Genomic DNA, 22,867 nt, shown 5'->3' with positions numbered 1-22,867 from the left:
CTCGTAGGTCTGTTGGGGGAAGTACCCCATCACCTGTCATCCTTCAGGACAGTCCTGCCTCGTAGTTTGAGAATGACGTTGGAAGACAAACCGGTTCAAAAGAATGGTTTCCCTTTTTTATGAGCGTTTGCGCATTTAATTGAAAGCTCGTCTTCCACCTGCGGTGTTGGGTGCACAGCAGGGCGAGAGAAGTGGGCCCTGGGGTGTGTGTTTCCAGCTGCAGCTCTCAGCTGCCTTGGTCTCGCAGAGGTTCTGGTGCTTTGAGGGGCATTTGCTTCCCAGGCTATGGGACAGGAAGGAAGTAGCTGAAAGCTCAGTATCTCAGTGCAGCAAGTCTTTCTTCTCGAGGAAGATGGAAGCCTCCGTGCAGAGTTCATTAGCCAGAGGATGTGGTGATCTTGGTTAAGTGTTACTTTTAACCAGGTTGGGCAGGTGTGCTTTGGTGGCAGGCCACGTGCCATCGTTCCTACTGTAGTTACGGAAACAGGAGATGAATTGCCTGTTTTCCTGCGGCAGCACCCACAGCATCAGGCCTGACCCTACTACTCTAGGGGGGCCAGTAAGCTGAAGGCAGTCTTGCGTTGCAGAACTCAGATTTAGAGAATTGCTCTAATTCTGTATTAGAAGTGTGCAGGCACCTAATATATAAATTCAATTGACACTCTAGTATCTGTAATAGTAAATTTTTAATGGCTGGTTAATTATATCACTACATTTTTATTGCAATATAGTACTCATTTAAGCACTTAAAAATGGAAGGTGTACAAAGATTAAATTAAGACACGGTAAATTGACTAAATATTTGGTTTTTATATAAATAAAGGTCATAACCACACTGTTGACATGTAATACTGTTATAATACAACAGTTAAACTTGTGAGTCTACAACAGAAGTCGTCTGTAGTTAAACAGGAAACAAAGTTGAAAAAGACCATGTTAAAACAAAACTACTGGGACTAACAGGTCGGGATTGTAAGTAGCAACAAACATATTCACTCAGCTCCTGAGTATTTCAAGTTTTACAGTACACATTAAAAATGATTTCTTCCATCAACACTATAAATTCAAACTGTCGGATGTTTATGCGTTTTGCAAGTTACACTGATTGAATGCTTATATGGGAGCGGGGGTCGGAGCATCTCCCAAATTGAAGTTTACATCACCCACATGCTAACACAAACACAACTGGTTCCGTTTCCTTCCCCCCTCTCCCCCAAACAAAGGCGGCAGGATTTTTTGGTTTCTTTTAGGTAATTGTTTTAAAGGATTTGTGATGATCAATTTGAACGTCTGAAATTCAGTAATATTGAACTCTTAGACAACTAAGAGGTTAAAGATGGAAAATAATTTCTCCTAACACCAAGTTAGAAAATCATTTGCATCATGCTGTAAACTAGGAAGCAATGTAAAGCGACAAAAACCTGTCCCCAGTACATAATTAAAAAATCTAAATTTCAAATCAGCAGAGCTGGTCTACTTCCAGGTTGACTATATGCCACAATGTACACGTGAGCTCCTTAATGCATAGCTAGTGTAGGTAGTCTTCCACTGTGGCAAACGCACAGGATCCGATTCCTGACCGAGCCATCAGTCCTAGACATTGTGTGGCCTGGCCCATTGCTAGGGCGAGTGGAGGTTGCTTTGGCAGATTGTGGGTTTCTGAGGAAAAATGGTTAAAAATGGAAACAGCAATTAGCAAGACATTTCCCAAAAACTTCTCAACGGGGAAAATACTGCATTACTTGAAAACGTACCCCTGCCTATACTGTTCTTAATTACCTCACTAGCAATGGTCATTTCTAAGCCGGTCATTAACGTCTTGGCCCTGCTACTCGGACTAGGTGCTATGGGTACTGAGTATTCGACTCTGAAGGAAAATTCTTGCAGAATTCGACACTTAAAAACTTCCACATTAACTATGATGGGAAAGAGGTCCGGTCTTACCTGATACTTACAGTGGGGAGTAAGGACTATTTAGTATTTCTCTTTGACTTAAGTCACTTGACCTAACAGGAAAAGGCCTCACTCAGGCTTAAAGTAAAAGTTTCACCGATAAACTCCTCCCCTTCTGGGGATAGAACCCACCAGAGGCTAACTGTCTCCAAGGCATACCGGTGAATGTTGCTTGGGCTTCTAGGGAGCAAATGGTGACGGTGGCCGTGAGGCAAGACAAAAGCAAAACCACCCTACAACGTTGGAGGGAGTTGACTTACAGTTGGTAGATAAAATATTTTTTAAATGGCCGATAAATTTGTTCTCCGTGTCCTACATACCAGAAGTCTGCAAGACTTCAAGTTCTGTGCCAGAAATGAAACCATGAACTACTGGTGAAACTGGCCAAGTTCCTAATGATCTCTCCCTGGGTGGAGATGTCCAAGTTTTAAGTTGATTAGATTCCCAATTAATAAAATCACTCCTCAGTCCTTTGTAGGCATAGTGGACAACAAAGGGCAAAGACCATGATACTGGCAGGTAAGGCCACACTCCATACTATCCTATTTTTATTATTTTAGAGGGAGAGCGCGTGCATGTGAGTGGGGGAGGGGGCAGAGGCAGAGAGAGAGGATCTGAAGCAGGCGCCACGCTCAGCCCAGAGCCCGACACAGGGCACGACCCCACGACCCTGGGATCATGACCTGAGCTGACATCAAGGAGTTGGACGCTCAAACGACTGAGCCACCAGGTGCCCCAATTTAATTCTACTTTTGATTCCAAGGTTGCAATGGGGTGGGAGAAAGTTCCGTAAAGAATGGCACCAAAAAATAAAGGAAGCAAATTCAGGATTTAAAGGTACAAAAGAACACAAAATAGGGTCAAGAATTTAAGAATGGAAATCTGTAAGAAAAGGTACACAGATCAGTGAGAAAGTATGGTTTGAAAAGCGGTCTGTGGGTTAGGATTAATAAAGTCCTGGCTATTCTTTGGCGAGACGCTGTTTAGCTAAACTCTGATGGTGCTACAGTTTTTGCCAGCTCTAAGCAGGACGGACTTTATAGTTCTGTCTTGTGTCCAGAACGATTTCAGTTTTACACAAAATCAACATGAAAAGGAATAAAAAATGGAAAAGGAAGCTTTTTTTTTCCAAAATGTCTGATGGTTCACAGGGAAGTAACCTTGCTGGAAGATAAGCATCAGGAGGCATGTGGTTATAAGCATCTTTAAATTCTTTTTGGATCTGCAACTGACAAGAACTAACATACAATTAATATGTAACAACTTTAAGCACTAATTACAGATGGTACTACATAAAATAGCATGGTATGTATAAATATTCACATATTCATCTACAGCAATTTATATTAATAAGCCTGTCATTAATTTTGCAGGAATCCTATGAATATAAATTTAAGTACTAGGTACAGCTGAACCCATCTACCAGGTAGCACAGTGAGAGTACACATCTTTAATGGCCCTACAAAATTTCATATTTAATCACTGAATTACCTTAAAGAACTCGACATAAAAAACTATTCTAAGAAAACTGGTTACTTCAAAAATTCTTCACAAATCTGATCCTTAAATATGAAGGCTGTAATTTCAAAAAGACCATTACAGTAAACCATAATTTGCCCTACAATCTCAGCATTACTACTGAGTTCCGTTTTTACCAATAGAGCTAAGTGGATTTCATATAACCAAAGAGAATACAACACATTAACCAGAGAAAATTCACGTGATTTATTATATACAGATTCTAAATTTATAGAAACCCCACCAAAGACGCTTTTTTTTTTCTTACCGTTATTGCAACCCCCCCCCCCCCCACTGTTCTACTTTAACACAAAGAATTCACAGTTCACCCCTGAGAAACACCAGTTTGAACTACACAGACCCGCTTCCAGCTGCGATTTTTGATACGGTACAGGGATGTAGACGGCTCTTCCCTTCCGGTTTTCTTCACCTCCAGCTTTATTGTAAGAATCCAGAACACAACACGCGTCACATACCAGATCTGTGTCTATCAAGGGCTCCTGTTCTTGGCAGGGCTTCCCGCCAGCAGCAGTTAAGTTTTAGGGGAGTCAAAAGTTACACGCAAATTTTTGTGCTGGGGGGTTGGTGTCCCAACCCCCACTCGGTTCGAGCGTCAACTGTAATGAACTTTGTAAGAGCAGATAAGGCTCATGTAGGAACACTTGCTCCCTTCACATTCTAGCCATACGGTCCCTGGCCCGCTGCAGGTCTCCCTGCTCTTTGTGGCAATGCTCTCGCGCACCTGAAATGGTCTGAAACGTGTTGCTATAAAGCTCCCAAACGTAACAGGGCCGAGCAGGAGTGGGAGCCTCATTTTACCTGGGGATTTAGCCTGTAAAGTCAGGTCAAAAGCCACTCTTCTTTAAGTTACCTTTGAAAAGAATCTCCGAGAGAAGATCATAGTTTCACGTAAACCGCCCTGTACGGTTTATACATAAATGCACAGAATGTTATAGCATTCACAGAAAAAGTATTTGTTCGGGACATGAGTCCTGTAAGCATACTCTGTAGTGAGTTGCTTACAGGGACAGCAACCGACCAGGGGAAGGGCAAACCGGTCTCCCTCCGTGCTCCCCTCTAGCGAAGTCTCACTACCGAAACTGCTGCTCTCTTCCCCCGCCCCTCGCTTGTTATCCGGTAAGGGCATAATACGGCTGGATATGCTGAACTTTCCTGCAAATACGGTGCTACTCCAAGGGCTGGTGCTGGCAGGGCAGTCACACGTCACCCACGAGTCCCTCGTGTCCGTATCTTAAGCACAGCGGAAGCTGCGGTATGTGTGGCTCAGCCCAAAAACGCTTACACAACATGCACACAAAGACTTCCACTTTCCAGACTTCCCGGGGTATGATCCCAATATACCGTTGTGGTTTTTTTTTTTATTATTCTATTTGAATCCATTTAATTTTGGAATTGAGATGGTGGAGGGGAAGGTTTCTGTATTTTGAAATAAGTTTACCTTTTTTAAAACGTAGAAATGGTTTCTACATGAAGATTTTACCAAAATACGAATCCCGTCTCAAATACGCAGACACTCTGGCTGCAGTGACGCTTCACTCACCTAGTATTGCACTGTTGAGGGCTGAGCACACAGGTTCTCTCTGAATTGGGTCAAGCTGATTTCCAACCGGGCTGTTCCAAGGATCCGAGTAAGCGAGTAAACTGAATGCATCCTGTTGAAAACACAGCGGTTTGGTTTTTAATTCAAACGCTTCAGCTACCGTCCTCCCCGCGGCTACAAGGTTGAGAGACGAGTAAAATACACAGCTTTCCGGCACAAGACTACGGTAACACTCAAACCCATTTACCCCAATGATTATGAGGCTATATATATATTTTTAACAAGATTATACAACAAAGCCTAATGGGTCTTCCTTCTTTACTGTAAACAGCCAATCTGAATCTTCCCCCATCCCTACAACACATACACAACGGCAAAATTAAATTCTGGTGGAACGGGCTAATTAAAGAGGAAGACAAAAACATTCAGATGCTCTATAATTTATCACCACTGGTATGACTCTGACATTAAAAGGACAGAGCCTATTTATTTTCTTAAACAGATGTGGGGCCGAGATCCATCTCCCTGGATGTCATTTTCTCAAACTCAGGACCAACAAGGTAAACTGGCTGCCCTTCAGGAACATTCAGTAGTTCCAACCATCGTCGAGCCACCCTTCCTAAAGGGACGGACACGCGGTCTTCTCAGTCAGTGACTCCCAGTCAGTAAGCACTAACCGCTCCGGGACACTGGCAGCGTCCGTTCGTTCTAACCTCTCGGTACAGGAGGTCGTCCTCTTTGGCCCAAAGTCCATGCCCTAATCCGGGGCGGTGTTCCCCAGAGAGGCGAATGACAGGACGCCTTCCCGATTCAGAAGGCCTACGTAGGACAGTGCTTAGGCAGCGTCAATGAATTCGGTCAGTGCCACTTTCAAAATGCGGATTACGGACACGTGGGAGACTGGACTTTCTGAAGGAAAGGATCCCAGGTCCAGCTGCCCGGACGTTCCTCCGCTCAACTCACCGCTGCTCAGAGCGGCCGCGGAGGCCGGGCTTGCCGGTCAGCTGTGCTCTGGCCCTTTCTCACCCCACGCGGCCTGCACACCGGGGAGCCCGGAGGAGGGCTGTCCACACAGCCGGAGCCGCGCGGCCTGAGGCTACCGGGCGGGGAATACACGTGCCTCTCAAAGAAAACGCGTGCGGCTGGTCCACGGTCTTCCTTCCGCTGCTGAATATTTCACGGGTGGTAGACGGCTCGCCCCAGTTTTTATAATGAAAGGTCTCTGAAAGGAAAATTTCTTTCTTACACTATTTTGAGTCCCCTGCAGCTACTCACAGACGCTGGGAACAGGGAAGCAGCTTCACACACCCGCCCATCACAGGACCTGCTTCTTCCAGTGCATCGCACCGAGCCACCCCGTTCTACTTCCTGGCTCCCCCACCCCCGCCATCCGAATTTACTGATGGAAAGAGTATTAACGTCCTGTATCCTGGGAAGCTGACTCTAGTCACTGATCTTCGCTCAAGACTTAATTGACCCCACAGCCACCTAGTGAGGTACCATCCCCACGCCACAGAAAGTTACCTGAAGTATACCGAAGAAGTGTTCAAGGAACAACTGGTACCTAAAAACCTCTAAGCACAAAACCGTCCTCTTGGGTCTATACATCTGGACACGCAACCAAAAACGAGAAAGGTTGCGGTCCCAGATCTCAAGGCAGACCGTTCTTCTGTTAACACCTTCTTCTAGTATTTCACCAAAACCTCACGGAAAAAAAGATGATGATGGTAATAATTTATCGTGCACTCATACCGGGTGAAGCAATGTTTCGAGCCCTAACGTGGAGAATCTCATTTTATCCTCACAATAACCTTAGGAGACGGATACTGTTATGCCCATCTTACAGAGAAGCAAACTGAGGCAGTGAGAGCTTAAGGGCACACGGTTAGTACAGAACCTCTTTTAGTAAGATGCAGCTTCTTTTAACTGCCGATCTAAATATCAAGATGAAGAAAGTCTAAAATTTAGCTCCAATATTTTCAAAACAATTGAGTATTATTGCACACAGCTGCCAGACCCTGAGGACACAGAGAGCAATCACCAGGACCCAGTCATTGTGCCAAGAACCCACGCGGTCTTACGGCGAAGTCAGACATGTAAATAAACAATGGACAGGGTACTGCTTATGAACATGCAGTATTTTGTGTCACGTGTCACAGTCCCAGAGAGACCCAAACTAGGTGGAAACAGGCTGAGAGAAAGAAAGGCACAGATGGAGCCAGAGGTAAGGGGGGTTAGATCCTAAAATGTCCCCAAAGGCTTAAAGTTTTTCTTTTCCAATACGACAATGGACTTTTAAATGGAGGACTGATGTGGGTAAGACTTGACTTCAGCAGGATCCCAGCGCAGCACAATGGAACAGGCTTGGAAGTCAGGTGAAGCTATAAGCAAGAAAACTAATAAAACCTTAAAAGAAGAAGAACAAGAAAAAAAAAAAAGGCTTATGCCACCAGGTTCCCTGAATATCTACAACTTTTCCTTTTCAAAGGGAGTGAAATCAGGGCAGCAACATTAATGTTTTAAATCCTGCAGTAAAACCTAACTGATGGTGGTGACCAAAGAAATGCAAACAAGCGACTTTAAGGTCTGAGCTTGAAGTCACTACAGCAGACTAACACAGGAGTACTTCTGGCACTTTCCTTTACTACTGCTGTAAGCTGGGGGAAGGTTTCTGGAAAACAGTATAGCAATATATAGGAAAAGCCACAATAATCCCAAGCTTTGACTCAATCATTCTCTTTCCAGGACTCTATCCCGTGTTGTAATTTTAAGGAACAAAGACGCATGTATAAAGGCGTTCACTAAAGCATCTGAATAAAAGCAAAAAATTGAATAAAGCAACGCTTAAATGAACTGACACAGCAACTCAAGAGAGTAGCATGTAGCCATTTAAAAAGAACTAATGCACAGAAACTGGGAGTACATTTTTAGGACAATGACAACACCACAAAATGGTATACTTACTATGTCAAATATACACACGGGGGATTTAAGGCACAAAACTGAAACTCTGAGGCGTGGGATCGTGGGTTACTTGTCACTTCAAAACAAACAGATCTCAGTGGGAATAACTTCTGAGGCAAACGTGACATCATTCAGGTAGGATTCTCAAACTGTACTTGTAGTTGGCTTAAAGTCTGCAGCAGTTTCTAAACAGGGCTGGTCTTAAGTGGTTCTGTTTTGGCTTCAGTTGCCAGCCGGGGCTGCTCCTTCGTGTGCGACCCCACGGTCCCTCCGGCCAGAGCCTCAGGACGCAGCTCCTGAACAAACTCAGGTAGCTGTCTGACAAGCCACTGGCAGGCGTAGGGAGGTGAGGAACAGAGAACAGGAGAAGAGGAAAGGAAGACAGAGAACTGGGAAAGGTCAAGGGAAACGGGCGCTGCAGGACGCCCTGCCCCCCCCCCCCATTTTTACCGCACACGGGCCCCCCCGGGCTCTGCACGAGGCCTGCTCCCCAGGACCCTGGGAAGCAGAATACAGTAAAGCATTTAGGGAACTCTTAGCTTCACATTTAAAGGAATCTTTCTCTCTACAGATGCCTGTGTGATTCAGATGCTTACGCGGATCCACACAAAATTAAAGATAAAAATTACCCACTACAATCACACGTGCCCTGAAATGAAAAATGAAAGGGGATGATTTCTAAACCTCTCAACGATGACAAAAAAAACCACCTCTTCATGTTGTCCTCAAATCCTCCAGCTGTTCTTCGGGGACTTGTAACTTGGATCAGTCAGTCGTCTTGTCCCCACGTGGATCAAGATAAGTTTGGGGAATGGGAAGGAAGGAGTTCAGAATATTAAGGAAGTCTCTTAAAGTAGTAGTTGGCATGTGCTTAGAAGTCAGAAGTGCAAAATCAAAGCCATCCACACTCTTTAGATGAGGAAGATGAATTACATCTTCACATAATTCAATATATAATCAAGGACTATCTTTGAGAAGAGGCCACATCAATGCCATTTTCTCAGCTTATGCACATCAGCATCAAAGACAGTAAGCTGATTAAGTGAAATCTTACATTCTGAAAGGCACTACATAAATCACATTCCTTCATCATGCACAATTAGCATAAAGTTTTAACAAGAAAACAGTCAAGATGACCTAGCGTAAAAAAGCACGTGAATTCTTAGAAACATTCCGTATCCCCAAATATCCCCTAAAACAGCAGTTCTCAAAGTACAGTCCAGAAACACGGGGTTCAATCTAAGATCCTTGCAGGAGGTCCTGGAACGTCAACACTGTTTTCGTAATAACACTGAGAAAACCCTCTCTCGCCTCACCCTCACTCTCATTCTCTCCCGGCCACACAGCGGGGTTTCCAGGGGCCACGGGGCCGGTGACAGTGACAGCACAGCACATCGAGTGCACAGGTAGGGACGAGAATCCAACTTCCCCTCCATTAAGCCTGGCAAATGTAAAGCGATGCCATTCTTCCAAAGTTTCTGGAAGTTATTTTTCGTAAAAATATTCAACGGATCCAGGATTATTGGTCAGGAGATTAATCATTTGTTTTAATTTCTAGTATGGTAAATATCAATAAACAGAACCCATATAAACAAAACTCTAATAAACATTCATGAATAGTGAGGTGCCATGCGCATTGGATATATTTAAAGGGGGCGGAGTTAAGTAAAGACCTAGTCTGACCTCAAGGAATTCTTCACCTTATAGGGCAAACGTGGGCAGCCATATTCCTAATATGTCAGTGTCTGGCTTTAATTTATTGGTTTTTTTTTTAAACTTCAGTATAATTAACACACGGCATTAGAATAGTTTCAGGTGCACAATATGGTGATTCAACAATTCTACACATTACCCAGTGCTCCTCACAAGTGCGCTCCTTGATCCCCATCACCTGTTTCATCCATTCCCCAGCCACCTCCCCTCTGGCAACCAGCAGTGTGTTCTCTAGAGTTAAGAGTCTTTTTCTGGTCAGTTTTCTTTATTTCTTAAATTCCACATATGTGTGAAATCGTGTGGTATTCGTCTTTCTCCAACTTATTTCACTTAGCTGAATATGAAGTCCATCCATGTTGTCACAAATGGCAAGATTTCCTTCTTTTTTATGGCTGAGTAACATTCGTGTGTGTGTGTGTGTGTGTGTGTGTGTGTGTGTGTGTCTGTCTGTCTGTCTGTCTCCCACTTCTTTCTCCATTCACCGGTCGGTGGACACTTGGGCTGCTTCCCTAATTTGGCTGTTGTAGACAATGCTGCTGCTATAAACACAGGGGTGCATGGATCTTTTAGAATTACTGTTTTCATATTCTTTGGGTAAATACCCAGGAGTGGAATTACTGAATCATATGGTAATTCTATTTTTAATTTTTTGGGAGATCTCCAAACCGTTTTCACAGTGGCTGCACCAGTTTGCAGTCCCACCAAGCGATTTGACATTTTAAATGAAAAACTGTTTAAATTACATATTCCACCAATTTTATTTAGCATAAAAATCATAATTAACTTCCTTTTTTTTTTTTGGATAGCTCAGGGTCGCCACCAGAAACCGCAGTTGTGCGATCCAGCGGGTGAAGTACCGCGTAGAGCAAATACACCGCTGCTCCCGTCGCAGCCCCCGACGCTACAAGACCGCACGCCGTAACTGGCGATGTACGTGGGTGGCTCCTTCACCCACCATCCTAGGCTGAGCAGGTGGTGTTCCGTCTACACAGGCACCGTATGGAGGCTCCGGTGCAGGTAGCTGTTTGAATTTTGGCCGCTTTTAGGCCGCGTTTGGTGCTGCTAGGTGGTGCTGACTGTGGCGCTGAGGCTCAGTTTGGGTCAGGAAGGGCTGGCAGAAGCCTTGCTCCTGCCACTGCACCCCAGCATCGGTCTCAGGGCCACAGCACACGCGTCTCTCCTCTTAAACACGCAGGAGAAAATGTTGCTAACGAATCACCTTTGAGCCCAAGCTGACGCAGGATTACAAAAAAAATGCAACAGCTAGGTCAACATGTCATAGACTTACAGGGCTGTTGGGACTTACGCGAGTACGAAAAAAAACCCTCTTGGAGTCTTAACATCTCTACAACTAGCAGCAACGGCGACTTAAGGGAGGGAAAAACTCCATCCGCAACTGACACGCAAACTTGTGACCACCGTACTAAACCGCGGAAGTCCTAGCCATCTTACCACCTATCACGCGCATCAATCCAGAAGAGATCTGAAAACGTATTTTATCTATCTGGGGTTGTGAAAGTGCCTCAGCAATCACTGTCAAAATGAAAGCCACGTGGTACACGTTCAATCTGCTGCAGCCCTGAGCAATGTTTATGGAAATAAAAATATCGCAAACTTATAGTTTTATCAGCAAACTCGCCTGTCTCCTAATAAGTCTGCCAATTTTACAGCTAAGAAAATTACAGTAAGTCGACAAAGGGCATAAAACGCTGACAGGCGGCAGAACTGGGATTGAATCCCTACCTTTACTGATTTATTTTTTTAAGTAGCCTTCATGCCCAGCACAGAGTCCAACGTGGGGCTTGAACTCACGACCCTGAGATCAAGGGCTGAGCTGAGATAAAGAGTCGGATGCTTAGCTGAGCCACCCAGGTGCCCGGAATCCATCCTTTTTACCTGAAGCCCAACAAGAATTCCTAGCGCTCAGTGCTTTACAAAATTAAATTTTAGTTCCTCTGACACATCAATAATTTTTCAAGGAAAAACAAATCTACCTTCAGCATTTTTTTATTTGCTGTGTTCTTGCCACATTCTCTCCTCAGCTGTTCACTCATGGCTTGTAGCTCTCTCCCAAAGTGAATCATTCTTTCTATGGCGGCTTGACTTCCTCCACACAACTGGCGTCTTAACTGACTCGAATCAACTTCTGTAAGCAAAACAAATGAGTATTTTACTTTCTTATTAAATGGAGTGCCAGGGAGAAATGAACATCAGTTGCTTACAACATTTTGTACGTTTCATGTAGTAATTACTACCTAATAGTTTATTTAAATATGCGGTTTTCTTTTTCACTTAATAGGAAACATTGCAGCTAAAAGGTATACTTTATCTAGGTCTCAAGAATCTAGGCTCTACTCTCCAGCACGCAGGTCAAAGTCCGTCGAAATCGTCTCCATTTAGGATGCCCCTGGTATATCAGGGAAAAGTGTAGAAGAAGTTAAGCACAGTTCTCTAAAACTACATTAAGCAGCATTAAGGAGAAAACAGCACTGCCACTCCAGCTACTCTGACTGACACAGAGCAGAGATGGAAAAAAAGGACTCCTCCAGGTGAAAAGCTAAATGACTCCAATAAAAACATAGAAGACACCAGGGAATCACAGGATGAATTACACACTTTGAGAAAATAATTGTTTAGTATATATCTTGGTTGACAATAACCGCTGATCAATAACGTAACTGTATGAATCCCTAATAACATATAAATTACTAACGATGACGATCCTTAACATTTACTAAGCACTTCCTTTGTGCCTACTAGCTTTTCACAAAGTAGCCCTTTTAAGCTTCACAGTGGCCTATGAGGCGGTTGCTATTATTACCACACCCATTTTACAGATGAAGAAACCGAGGCACTGTGCTCTTAAGTAACTTGAGCAAGGTCACACAGCTTGTAAATGGCAGTTGCAGAATTCAAATCCAGGTCATCTGGCTCCAGAACGCTCAATCACCACGCTCTGATTATACTCTGAATGTTGAGGGTGCTGGTATCTGATAGAAGAAAACTAGGCTGCCTTCTCAACTATCCCCCTCGCTGGAAAAATGGATTTCACGCCGAACACATAATCCTCAACAACAGTCCTCAATAAGGACCCTTTAACTCCCAAATACTCAGAAATCTAATGTTGCCATCGAATTCAGGCAGAAAAGAATTTTTAAGCTCCAATCATTTTCATTCTCCAATCGATGGGAAAGTCTGCTGATGGTTTAACATTATGGTTCAATTTACTATGCAAGTTACCAACAAAACAAAACTACGCGTGCTAATGCACCTTTCAGCCACATAATTTCGGGGGGGCCGGGGGAGGGAGAGGGAAGGAGGGGGTCATACTGAAGCACCTACTATGTGCCAGGCACTGAACTATGCATAGTCACAGATATTCATATTAAATGAACTTAAGAAATTGATTTGAATTTATAAAATCAGCTGTACCCATTTGGCCTTCGCTGGCTATACTGAAGCCAGTGTAAAAACATTCATTTCCCCAACCCCAAGTGTCCTAAAAGACAGTGAACGCTAGTAAGAGTACGGCTGCATCAACGCCAGCACCAAGTTGAGCTGAAGACAGTCCGGCACAGAAAACCGGCTGGAACTTAACTTCAGAAGGCACTGGAAAGCACCGCGCCCTGCAGCAGCCCGCGCTCACGAGGCAGTTTACGGGATATGTGCTCTTGTCAAATCCCATGGCACATACATCGCTAAACGTGATTTATGCTCATCAGCTGTGAATCAATACAAGTAAAAGCATAACCTTGTAGTCACCATTTTTTTATTAAAAACGTAAGAAATATCACTGCAGACCCATTTCGGTGTCACAGTCTTCCATTTCGTGGTCATGTTTAGAGCTACCATTTAGGAAGCCGTTGGATGAAGTCTCTCCAACCCCATTGGAGTAGTGCTCTGTCTCCATATCCACATCATTACTGGAAATAAAGAAGAAACACCTAACTTTAGAAATCACATCCTCGCAGCGTAGTTTAAAATAAATTCCTACTCCTAGCCTCCTCACAGACTGACTTCATAGGGCAAGAGCAGTCTGCAAAAACAAGGTATTTGGTTCTATCCTGAATGTCTTCAAAGCCAGCAGGTAGCCGACTAGCAACAAAGTCGTACTGCTGGAAGGAGGAAAACAGTGTACGTCCTAAAATGCAGCGGTTTCCTGACTCTATATCTGTATGGACAAACTCCTTTTCACATACGTCTCACCGTGTTTCCAGGTCAGATCTGCACTTGGTTCTGTGTTCATCGGGTGCCCCAGCCTCACACCGCACGCATTTCGAGCAGTCAGGGCAAAAAAGGGGAAAACTACCCCGTCGAAACAAACCATTCCCCGATCCCACTTCACCTTTCTCGTGCCCTCATCTTCATCCCTTCTAGAACGAGGTTTTCTTTAAATGGCCTGGACGGGGTGGCATCTGTCCTCACCACTCAGAAACACAGCCTCCCACCAAGGTGAACGGTGATCTGGAAGACCACTCTGGCTCGCCCTCTCACACCCCGGCCAGCCCCCACCGCGATTTTTCTCTCGCAGGCTTTCTCGCTGGCTACAGAATCTAAAAAGCACTGCTAAATCCTCATTTTAAAAATGTGATTTTCGGTATTTAGGTTGCTCCTCATTTTCCCTCAGGTCACATTTACTGAAGAACAGCCCCGTGCCAGTAACTGTGTCTGGACACACACTGAACTTGTGGGCGCGCACACTCGCTCTACAAACGACAAACGCCTCCTCTTGAAGACTTCTCCAGTGAAGATCCAGGCAGGGATTATACCACCCAGAAGGAACGCGTGATGACAGTGTAGGAAATATTTAAATGAAAATGCACTTTTCCCATTAAAAAAGCAACCTATATTCATTCGTAGGAAAAAAACAACACCGAACGCAGACAAGCAAAACGCGCTCTGCACACACACCACCAGAGGTAACCGCTGGTAGCACCTCGGGGTGAGTGCGTGAGTTTAAGTGTGTGCGTGTGAGAGCACTGCTTCCATCAGTGAGACGTGTAAGGCAAAAAGACACAGATCTAGGAAGGAGGGGGCAAGGGCCCCAGGATGACTCCATCAGGCAGAAAAGCTTGCTGACTGTATCTTGATGAGCTTTGACAATGAGAAGAAAAATCAAACTTCAAAAAATAATGTTTAATGTAATGGAAATTGTTGAGATCATAGCTCTTAGTGATCTTAATATACTAACACTTGTTTCTTTCTTTCTTTTTTTTTTTTTTTTTTTTTTGACAATTCAGTTCGGTATTTGGGAGGGATCCTTTCATTCAACACACACTTAAGAGCCCCTGAGCCCACACTGTGTGTTGCGGGCTAAGGTTACAATGAGACAGCCTCTGCCCTCCAGGGGCCAACAGAGGACCCACTGGGAGGGAGCCACCACCTTTGCTGGGGATGTAACAAGGAAATCATCCTGGAAAGTGACAAGTGAGCTCAGTTTTACAGCCGGCTGAGAGGAGGGGAGGAGGGAGGGCGGAGGGAGCAGTGTTGCAGATGGGGCAGCAGGGGAGGGGAGTGCTAATAGAAAAAGCACACGGAATCCTGGGACGCAGTCACTGTTCTGCAACTTACTAGCCACGAATTATTGACGTGTATTGTTGACAACAACAAAGTATCGTTTACTTTTCTGGTTTTGGCTCTCCATCTGTACAATGTTTTAATAGTTAGTACCACCCTCGCTACTTCGCAGTAGGGCTGTAAGGAAAGCCTTCAGCAGCTACAAAGTAACTGCTACTGTGTAATGGTTCCGGGCACTTCACAAGCTCACTTTCTTCGTCCGGAGGGCACACAGAAGATGCTGTCGCCAAACCCTTCCGGGGAGCTTGCTTCCCTGAACGCAGGTAACAACAGGTCTCTTTAGCAACTTCTTTGCCATGAGGAGGTATTTCAGACAAAAACCCACACACTGCCCGAATTGCCCCCAGTCCTGCCACAAACAATGGCAGAAGCCTCTACCAAGAACAAAGTGCTAACGTGCTATATATAAAGCACATACGCACGCACACACCCGTATTCCATACAGAATTTTCAGCACGACACAGTCCTCTAACCTACTTTCCACTATGTCATTTCTACCGTGAAAGACAACCTGAATCTCCTCCGTACAAGAGGGCGTTTTTTCCTACTCTTCTCCTACCACTTTTGTGGACTGCCATTATGACCTGTATATACCACACGCCATTACTTCGGCAGGCTGGCGCTTGGGATAGATCATCTTGATACTCTCATTACTCTCCTGATTTGCAATACTGATTCTCACACATACGCCTTTCTCCAGAATCCTATTTCCCATGTCAAAAGTCAGATCCCATCCTTTCTCCTTCAGTGAGAAAGTTTTGCACTGATGAACATTATTCCCCCCCAGATGGGATGTGACCAAACAATTCATGTTGTAAGACCAAACCAACCTCAAGTTGATAAAATCTACACATCGTTTTTCATGTGTATTATTTTTTTATCATGCCACTAGTCCTGAACCAAAGTGAATTCAGATGCTGGATGATCTGGGCAGGCTGATTTCGTAAGAACCCGTATTCAAACGATTACATTTCGTGAACCTCGAGGTTCGTGAATATTCAACCCGAATATATGTGACAGGACGGTGACACACACATCTCTTCTCTCCCAGCTCTCTGAAGCCGGAGACCAGGCCCGGCAGAATGTCTGACATCCGACGGGTCCTCGCACTGGGCTCATGGTATGCTTACTAAATGGCCGAAGGTCCCTCTGCTGCAACAAGCAAGCCCCGCCCCCTAAAGTCAGGCTTTCAAAAAAGATTCTTTGTCAAGTTAGTTACCTGGAATTCAGAAAACCTGATGCACATCTACACCAAAAAACCCACACGGAGAGAAAAAGACGGTTGTAAACGTACCCTACGTTACTTCTAGAGAGTAAATGAACGACTGGGACTTAACCTGGAAATACAGGCACAGCATTACGTGACCACATGTACAGGCCGCTGCCCACAGGAAGCCCAGAGGCAAGGAGTCCGGTGTGTATGCTTACAGCCCGGCAGAGGGAAAAGGTGATGCGGAGCACGACGAAGGAGCAGAGGAAAAGAGGCTGCCGGCCCCCGGGAGCCCGGAGAGTTTGGGACTCACTCCTCACCCTTTTGTTCTCTGAGGACCTGGGAGCGCCCAGACCCCCTATGGACGATCTAATTCAAGTTCTCCAAATGATTAAAAATGACGACGCTAATAATTAGGCTGCTTATAGTAACGTAAAAGCTAAGGAGATCACACACCTCGTGAAGTTATTAACTTGCTGTGATCGTGACATGTTTATACTGTTCAGTTCTGGTACATTCAAGTTGGATGACTGGTGTTTACTATGGCAATAGGATTGATGTGCTTTATTTGAGATCACACCATTACTACAACTTTCAAAACCTGGGGAAAAACAAGAAAAAGAGGCATGAAAACAGAAACAAACACCAACTTACTGGTCAGTTGTAACGACTATATGCCCATATTCTGATCTTGCATTTAAAACTTTTATAACGTGGCAGAGTCCATGCATTGCTTAAACAGGAAACATAACTTCTTTGAAAGGACAGAGGGATATTAATTGTGGGCTGTAATTATCATCTCCTCTAACATTTACTGAAGGCTTAATTATGGATCTTATTTAATCCCCCAAGCTCCCCCATGAGGCCTGTGTTCTCATCGCTCCCATTTAATGCACGAATACACTGAGGCCAAGAAGTCATCTGGGCCCGAGTGAATGTATGAAATTCAAGAGGGGAGGTGGCGAAGGGTACAAACGTGAGAATCACATGCAGTGCACAGGATGGCGATGTAAATAAACCAAGAGGTGGTAATGTAGAAAGGTGCATGCCGACTGAGGAAGAGCAAAGGTGTTACTCTATGAAAGGAAAGAGGATGTGACTTTTGCTTTAGAAGGTTAAATGTACAGAGGAAAGAGAACACATTGGGAAGAACAGAATGAGAGAGACCAGCAGAGGAAGACTAAGGAAGGCTGGAAATAAACCTGTAGAAGTGATGTCCTCAAAGGCAGGAAAGGAGAGAATTTTAGTTCCTAGAACACCAAAAGCCTGAGAGACTATGACCGGTGAGCCCAGAGAGGGACATGAGAAAATGAAGCGGGCAGAGCAGAGGCCCGGTGGGGAAAGAAAGAGAAAGCAGCCGGCCCATCTAGCGTGGGGGTCGGTGGCCGAAGCCGCCACGGCCACGGCACCGCCTTCACATTTACATGGGATTAGAACACACAGGTTACCTTTTACCTTTACCAAATATCTACTGATTTACTTTCTAGAGACAGCTCGAATGTCGACTTTTGCTTATGAAGATCTGCTAATAATCCATTCTCAGAAACAGCTCTGCTTCAAGTTACCTTCTGGTACTAAAAACACACGAGTCCGATCCACTTACAATTTTCCTTCCAGAGCAGCGCTGAGGTCAAGTATGTGCATGTGCAAAACAGCTATGTGGAAACGTCCACGTTTCAAAAAATTTTCATTTTGGTTCAAAACTACAAAGAAGGGCAAACACTTCAAAGTAACGTCGTAAGACTGAGTCTCACCAGAAAAATGTGCGCTGCTTCCTTTGCCTGGTGCTAAGCTGTGGATGCTCGATCCGTGACTGGGGCTCATGCTCGGGCTACTGAAAGGTCGAGGGCTGACAGGGTAACTGTCCTGAGATTTTGGACTCCGGCCTCCCAGACATCGTACTTCACTATCTGTACCATTCACCATTTCTATAAACTGACGCACTCTAGAAAGATAAGAGACAAATTTACTTAGGTCATTTTCAAATTTTTTTTTTTTTATGTTTATTCATTTTTGAAAGACAGAGAGAGACAGAGCACAAGCAGGGGAGGGGCAGAGGGAGAGGGAGACACAGAATCTGCAGCAGGCTCCAGGCTGCGAGCTGTCAGCACAGAGCCCGACACAGGGCTTGAACTCACAGACCACGAGATCATGACCTGAGCCGAAGCCGGACGCTCAACTGACTGAGTCACCCAGGCGCCCCTACTTAGGTCACTTTCAAAGAGCAGTTTATTTAGTAGCAACAACAGATCTCTGAAAGGAAATACCTTATGAACTTGTATCTATCAGTAAGTGTGGCGTTTAGATAGTGTGCTAAAAACACTACATGTAGTTTCATACACTGTACTGCTTAGAATAATTTAAACATTTCCGGAAAAACCAGAGTATAAAGCAAAACACACTATCTCTCCTTTAATTAAGATTTACTAAGAGGGACGCCTGGGTGGTTCAGTCGGTTAAGCATCCAACTCCGGCTCAGGTCATGATCTCGCAGTCAGTGAGTTCGAGCCCCGCGTCAGGCTTTGTGCTCACTGCTCGGAGCCTGGAGCCTGCTTCCCATTCTGTGTCTCCCTCTTTCTCTGCCCCTCTCCTGCTTGCACTCTCTCAAAAATAAACAAACATTAAAAAAAATTTTTTTTTTAAAAAAGATTCACTAAGAAAATGAAGGAATCCATAGCTTAAAATCAGAAGACTTCATTTTTGAAGCTAAAAATAGTTTAATCAAATAGTATTTGCATTTGGCGGCAAGTCCGATGGCGTGCAAGAACACGATACGCTTTCGTGTACAGCTTTCGTGTACACATCACGTAGACGAAGCGCCTTGCTCCACACTCTTCCTCACTGCAACTCCCATCTGCAACCTCTTAACCAAAATGTGCCACACTTAAAATTTTACTCTTAAGCAAAACCATTCTGACACTGGCTTACAAAGGAAGGGTTTCTGGTGGGGCGCCTGGGTGGCTCAGTCGGTTAAATGTCCGACTCTTGATTTTGGCTCAGGTCATGATCTCAGGGTCGTGGGATCGAAGCCTGCAAAGGTCGGGCTCTGTGCTGGGCACGGAGCCTGCTTGGAATTCTCTCTCTCCCTCTGCCCCCCGCCCCCGCCACCGGCTCACTCTCTCTCTCAAAAAAAAGAAAAACAAACACAAAGGGCGTCTGGTACTTAGAGAGTTGAAATATTAGGCTTCATAACACCTGAATTTTAAGATAACAAAGATTCATAACACCAATAAAAAAGAAACGCCAAATTATGATGGCTATTGAAACAAAAGCTGCAGAAACGGAGTGTCGGCAGGATGTGGGGACACCAGGACTCTTGCATACCACTGGCTGAAGCTGTAAAATGGTGCAGGGCTACAGAGCTCTAAGGATTAATCTCCTCCAAAAGTGAAACAGATTTACCACAGGTTCAACAATCCCACTTCTGGGTATATACCCCGAAGCGCTGGAAGCAGGGACCCCGCACAGGTATCCACACACCACCCCTGTGCACGGCAGCGTTATTCACAAGAACCAAAGTGGAAGCGACCCAAATGTCTATCGATTGTTCAGCTTCAAAAGGAGGGAAACTGACACATGCGATATAACATGGATGGGTTTTGAGGACAATACGCTGGGAGAAATGAGCCAGCTACAGGAACAGACACTGTTACGCTTTCTTTTATCTGAGGCGCCCAGAGCAGCCGAATTTAAATTCACAGAAACAGAAAGTAAAATGGTGGTTGCTGGGAGGCAGGGAAGGGAGAAACGGGGACTTCAAGTTTCCATTTGGGAGAATGAAAAAAGTTCTAGAGGTGGATGACGGGTGACGATCAGAACAATGTGACTCCACTTAATACTACGCGAGTGCACGGGCTGCCTGGGTGGCTCCGACGGTTGAGCGTCAGGCTTTCGATTCTGGCTCAGGCCATGATCTCACAGTTCGTGAACACGAGCCCTGCGTCGGGCTCTGCACTGACAGGGCGGAGCCTGCTTGGGATTCTCTCTCCCCCACTCCTTCTGCCCCCCACCCCCACTGGTGCACGTGCGTGCTCTCTCAAAATAAACTTAAAACAAAAATACTACAGAAGTGCACGTGCAAAAATGGCAAACGTTACATATATTTTACCACAGCTTTCAAAATGACACAGACTTACAATAAGGTACTCTGCAGGAAGAAAAACAGATATCCACCTTCTAACTACAATTTTAACATTTTTAAACATATAGCTAGCACCATAGAAGAGCAGAAACATAGCAAGAGATGCCATCTGCTTATAATCCTACCACAAAAGTGTTTTTTACAAACTGTTATGGAGACGTGCTGTATCACAGAATTCTATGTAAATACCTGACACGAGGTGAAACAAAAACTATTAAAACATGAAAACAATTCTGATTATACGTAACACACACACACACACACACACACACACACACAATAACGTTTTGCTAAACAAACTCACTTTAACGTGAAAAGGAGATTAGGATTTCTTTCAAGTAAACTTGGGTATAACTGTTGTGTTGTTTCAATGGCTTCTCCCATTCTTCCTGCTAACACCAATTTCTGAATTCCTATTTAGAAAAAGAAGGCAAAAGATTAATTTTTTAAGAGTAGAAACATAAACTTAGTGGACCGTCAAAAAAAGAGTTAGTCAAAAAAAGTATTTAAATTACGGTGATTAACTTCCATTTCTTTTTTTGTTTTAAATCATAGTTTCTATCAGGCAATCAAGGAACAATTTCAGACACATTAAAAAATTAGAAAAACAAGTACTTTCATAAACTATTTCTAAAAATCATGAATTAATATACAAGTAATACAGAAAAACGTCTGTGAAGCATTACTGAAGTTTTAAACACGAAGATTAAAAGCAGGGACGTTTTTACGGCATACAGTGTGGTGCTGGCTTCACGGAATCCTTAAGCCCCAACTCTTCAACTTACACACTAAATACGTCAGCTTCTATCTAATATGCCAATCATATCTCAGTAGAGTGTTGTGTTTTTTTTTTTTTAAAGACCATAGCAAACATTAAAGAGGTAATATTCAAAATGCCTTATCAAACATGATAACCTTTTGAATCCAGTACTGAGAGAATGGGTAGCCTTGGAGTAAAGTCTGAATTCAACATTCACTGAGTGTTCCCCGCTGTCAGGTAAGCTGTTCAATTACATGATGGGCACACAAAAAAAGTGATCGTCTCCGGTTTGCCAGAGCTTAAACACACCGAGAAAGACAGACAAGCCTACAGTTGGTGACAACACAATGGAGTAAGTGTTCTTATAGCAGCGCGACCTATAAAAACATCGCTTTCACCCATCACGTTGTTTCGATGCCTAGGGTCTCATCAAGCCACCCCCTCCCTGGTGGACTTAGCTGCACCACTGTCACTTAGGAGGCTAACTGTGGGAGCGACACACTGACGTGCCCCTGGTAGCCCGGGCCGACAGCTCTGGCCACAGCACCGGGACCCGGGAAGTACAACGGAAGACCAATACTACCTTAAGGTTAGCGAGCGATTTGAATGCAAAGGTTTACATTGCTTTGTACGTATTATCTCTGCTAGTCTCTAATCATGGGATTACTTTACCAACTACAAAAAAAAAAAAAAAAATTTTTTTTTTTGTTTAATGTTTACTTCCTAAAAGCTAAAGCAAACATTTTTTAAGAAAAAATGGTAAACATTCCTTATAAAACTTTCTCCAAAATTCTTTCTACATCCGGAACGCTAACCCAGTCTTACGTGAGTGTTTTTTAAGGTGGTCTTCAAAAATGTCAGTGAAAATAAATTTCAGAGGCATCCATTTTAAGTTAATATATTTGAAAAGATCTTAGTTTAAAAAATAAAGTTTCTAAAAATTGATATAACCAAACCTATAATCTGAAAACAAGTGTTATCCATGCACCACAGGGTCCTTACTTTGTCTATTCTTAATGGAAGCTAATTCTTCTAGAACGGTCTGGTCTGTAGATCTGGCAAAGGCCTCTGCTGTGGCACAGTACCCATGGTGGACTAAATAAGATGAAACCATTCTTAAAATAAAAAGAAGAAACACACATCTTTTAGTCAAGAGAATACAGGCTTCATACTACAAGTTATATAAAACAAGATCTACTCTGATGTTACAAAACCAACCTATTCCCTTGAAACCAGGCTTTAAGAACCTCAACTTTAAAGTTAAAAAAAAAAAATCATTTTGTTCTATTCATGTCATATTTCCAACAAGGCAGCTGCAAATCCCAAGTGAAGAGTGCTCTCCCTAGGAGTAACTACCACTAGAGAGGCAAGGACATTATACAGCTCTTGATTCTTGGCTCCCCGTTATCCCCGGGGCCTTTCCTACTATTCCAATCCTTATATTCAATCCCAATAACCATAATTTCGGTT

General features: G+C 44.0%; 1 protein-coding gene across 1 annotated transcript in view; it reads right to left on the bottom strand.

The window, feature by feature from the left end:
• Positions 1 to 671: 671 nt before the first annotated feature.
• RANBP9 (RAN binding protein 9) overlaps positions 672 to 22,867 on the bottom strand; it is a 90,708-nt gene continuing 68,512 nt past the window's right edge. The window contains 8 exon segments of the mRNA XM_030314813.1: positions 672 to 1,659; positions 5,033 to 5,144; positions 11,704 to 11,855; positions 13,511 to 13,632; positions 16,953 to 17,097; positions 18,251 to 18,441; positions 20,942 to 21,050; positions 22,400 to 22,512. Of these exon segments, the coding sequence (XP_030170673.1) occupies positions 1,529 to 1,659; positions 5,033 to 5,144; positions 11,704 to 11,855; positions 13,511 to 13,632; positions 16,953 to 17,097; positions 18,251 to 18,441; positions 20,942 to 21,050; positions 22,400 to 22,512 (1,075 nt within the window). The 3' untranslated portion in view covers positions 672 to 1,528.

The sequence above is a fragment of the Lynx canadensis genome, chromosome B2 (assembly GCF_007474595.2).
Source record: "Lynx canadensis isolate LIC74 chromosome B2, mLynCan4.pri.v2, whole genome shotgun sequence".
Taxonomy (NCBI): domain Eukaryota; kingdom Metazoa; phylum Chordata; class Mammalia; order Carnivora; family Felidae; genus Lynx; species Lynx canadensis.
Note: the sequence above shows the minus strand (reverse complement) of the source record. Positions and strands in the feature narration are given on the sequence as shown.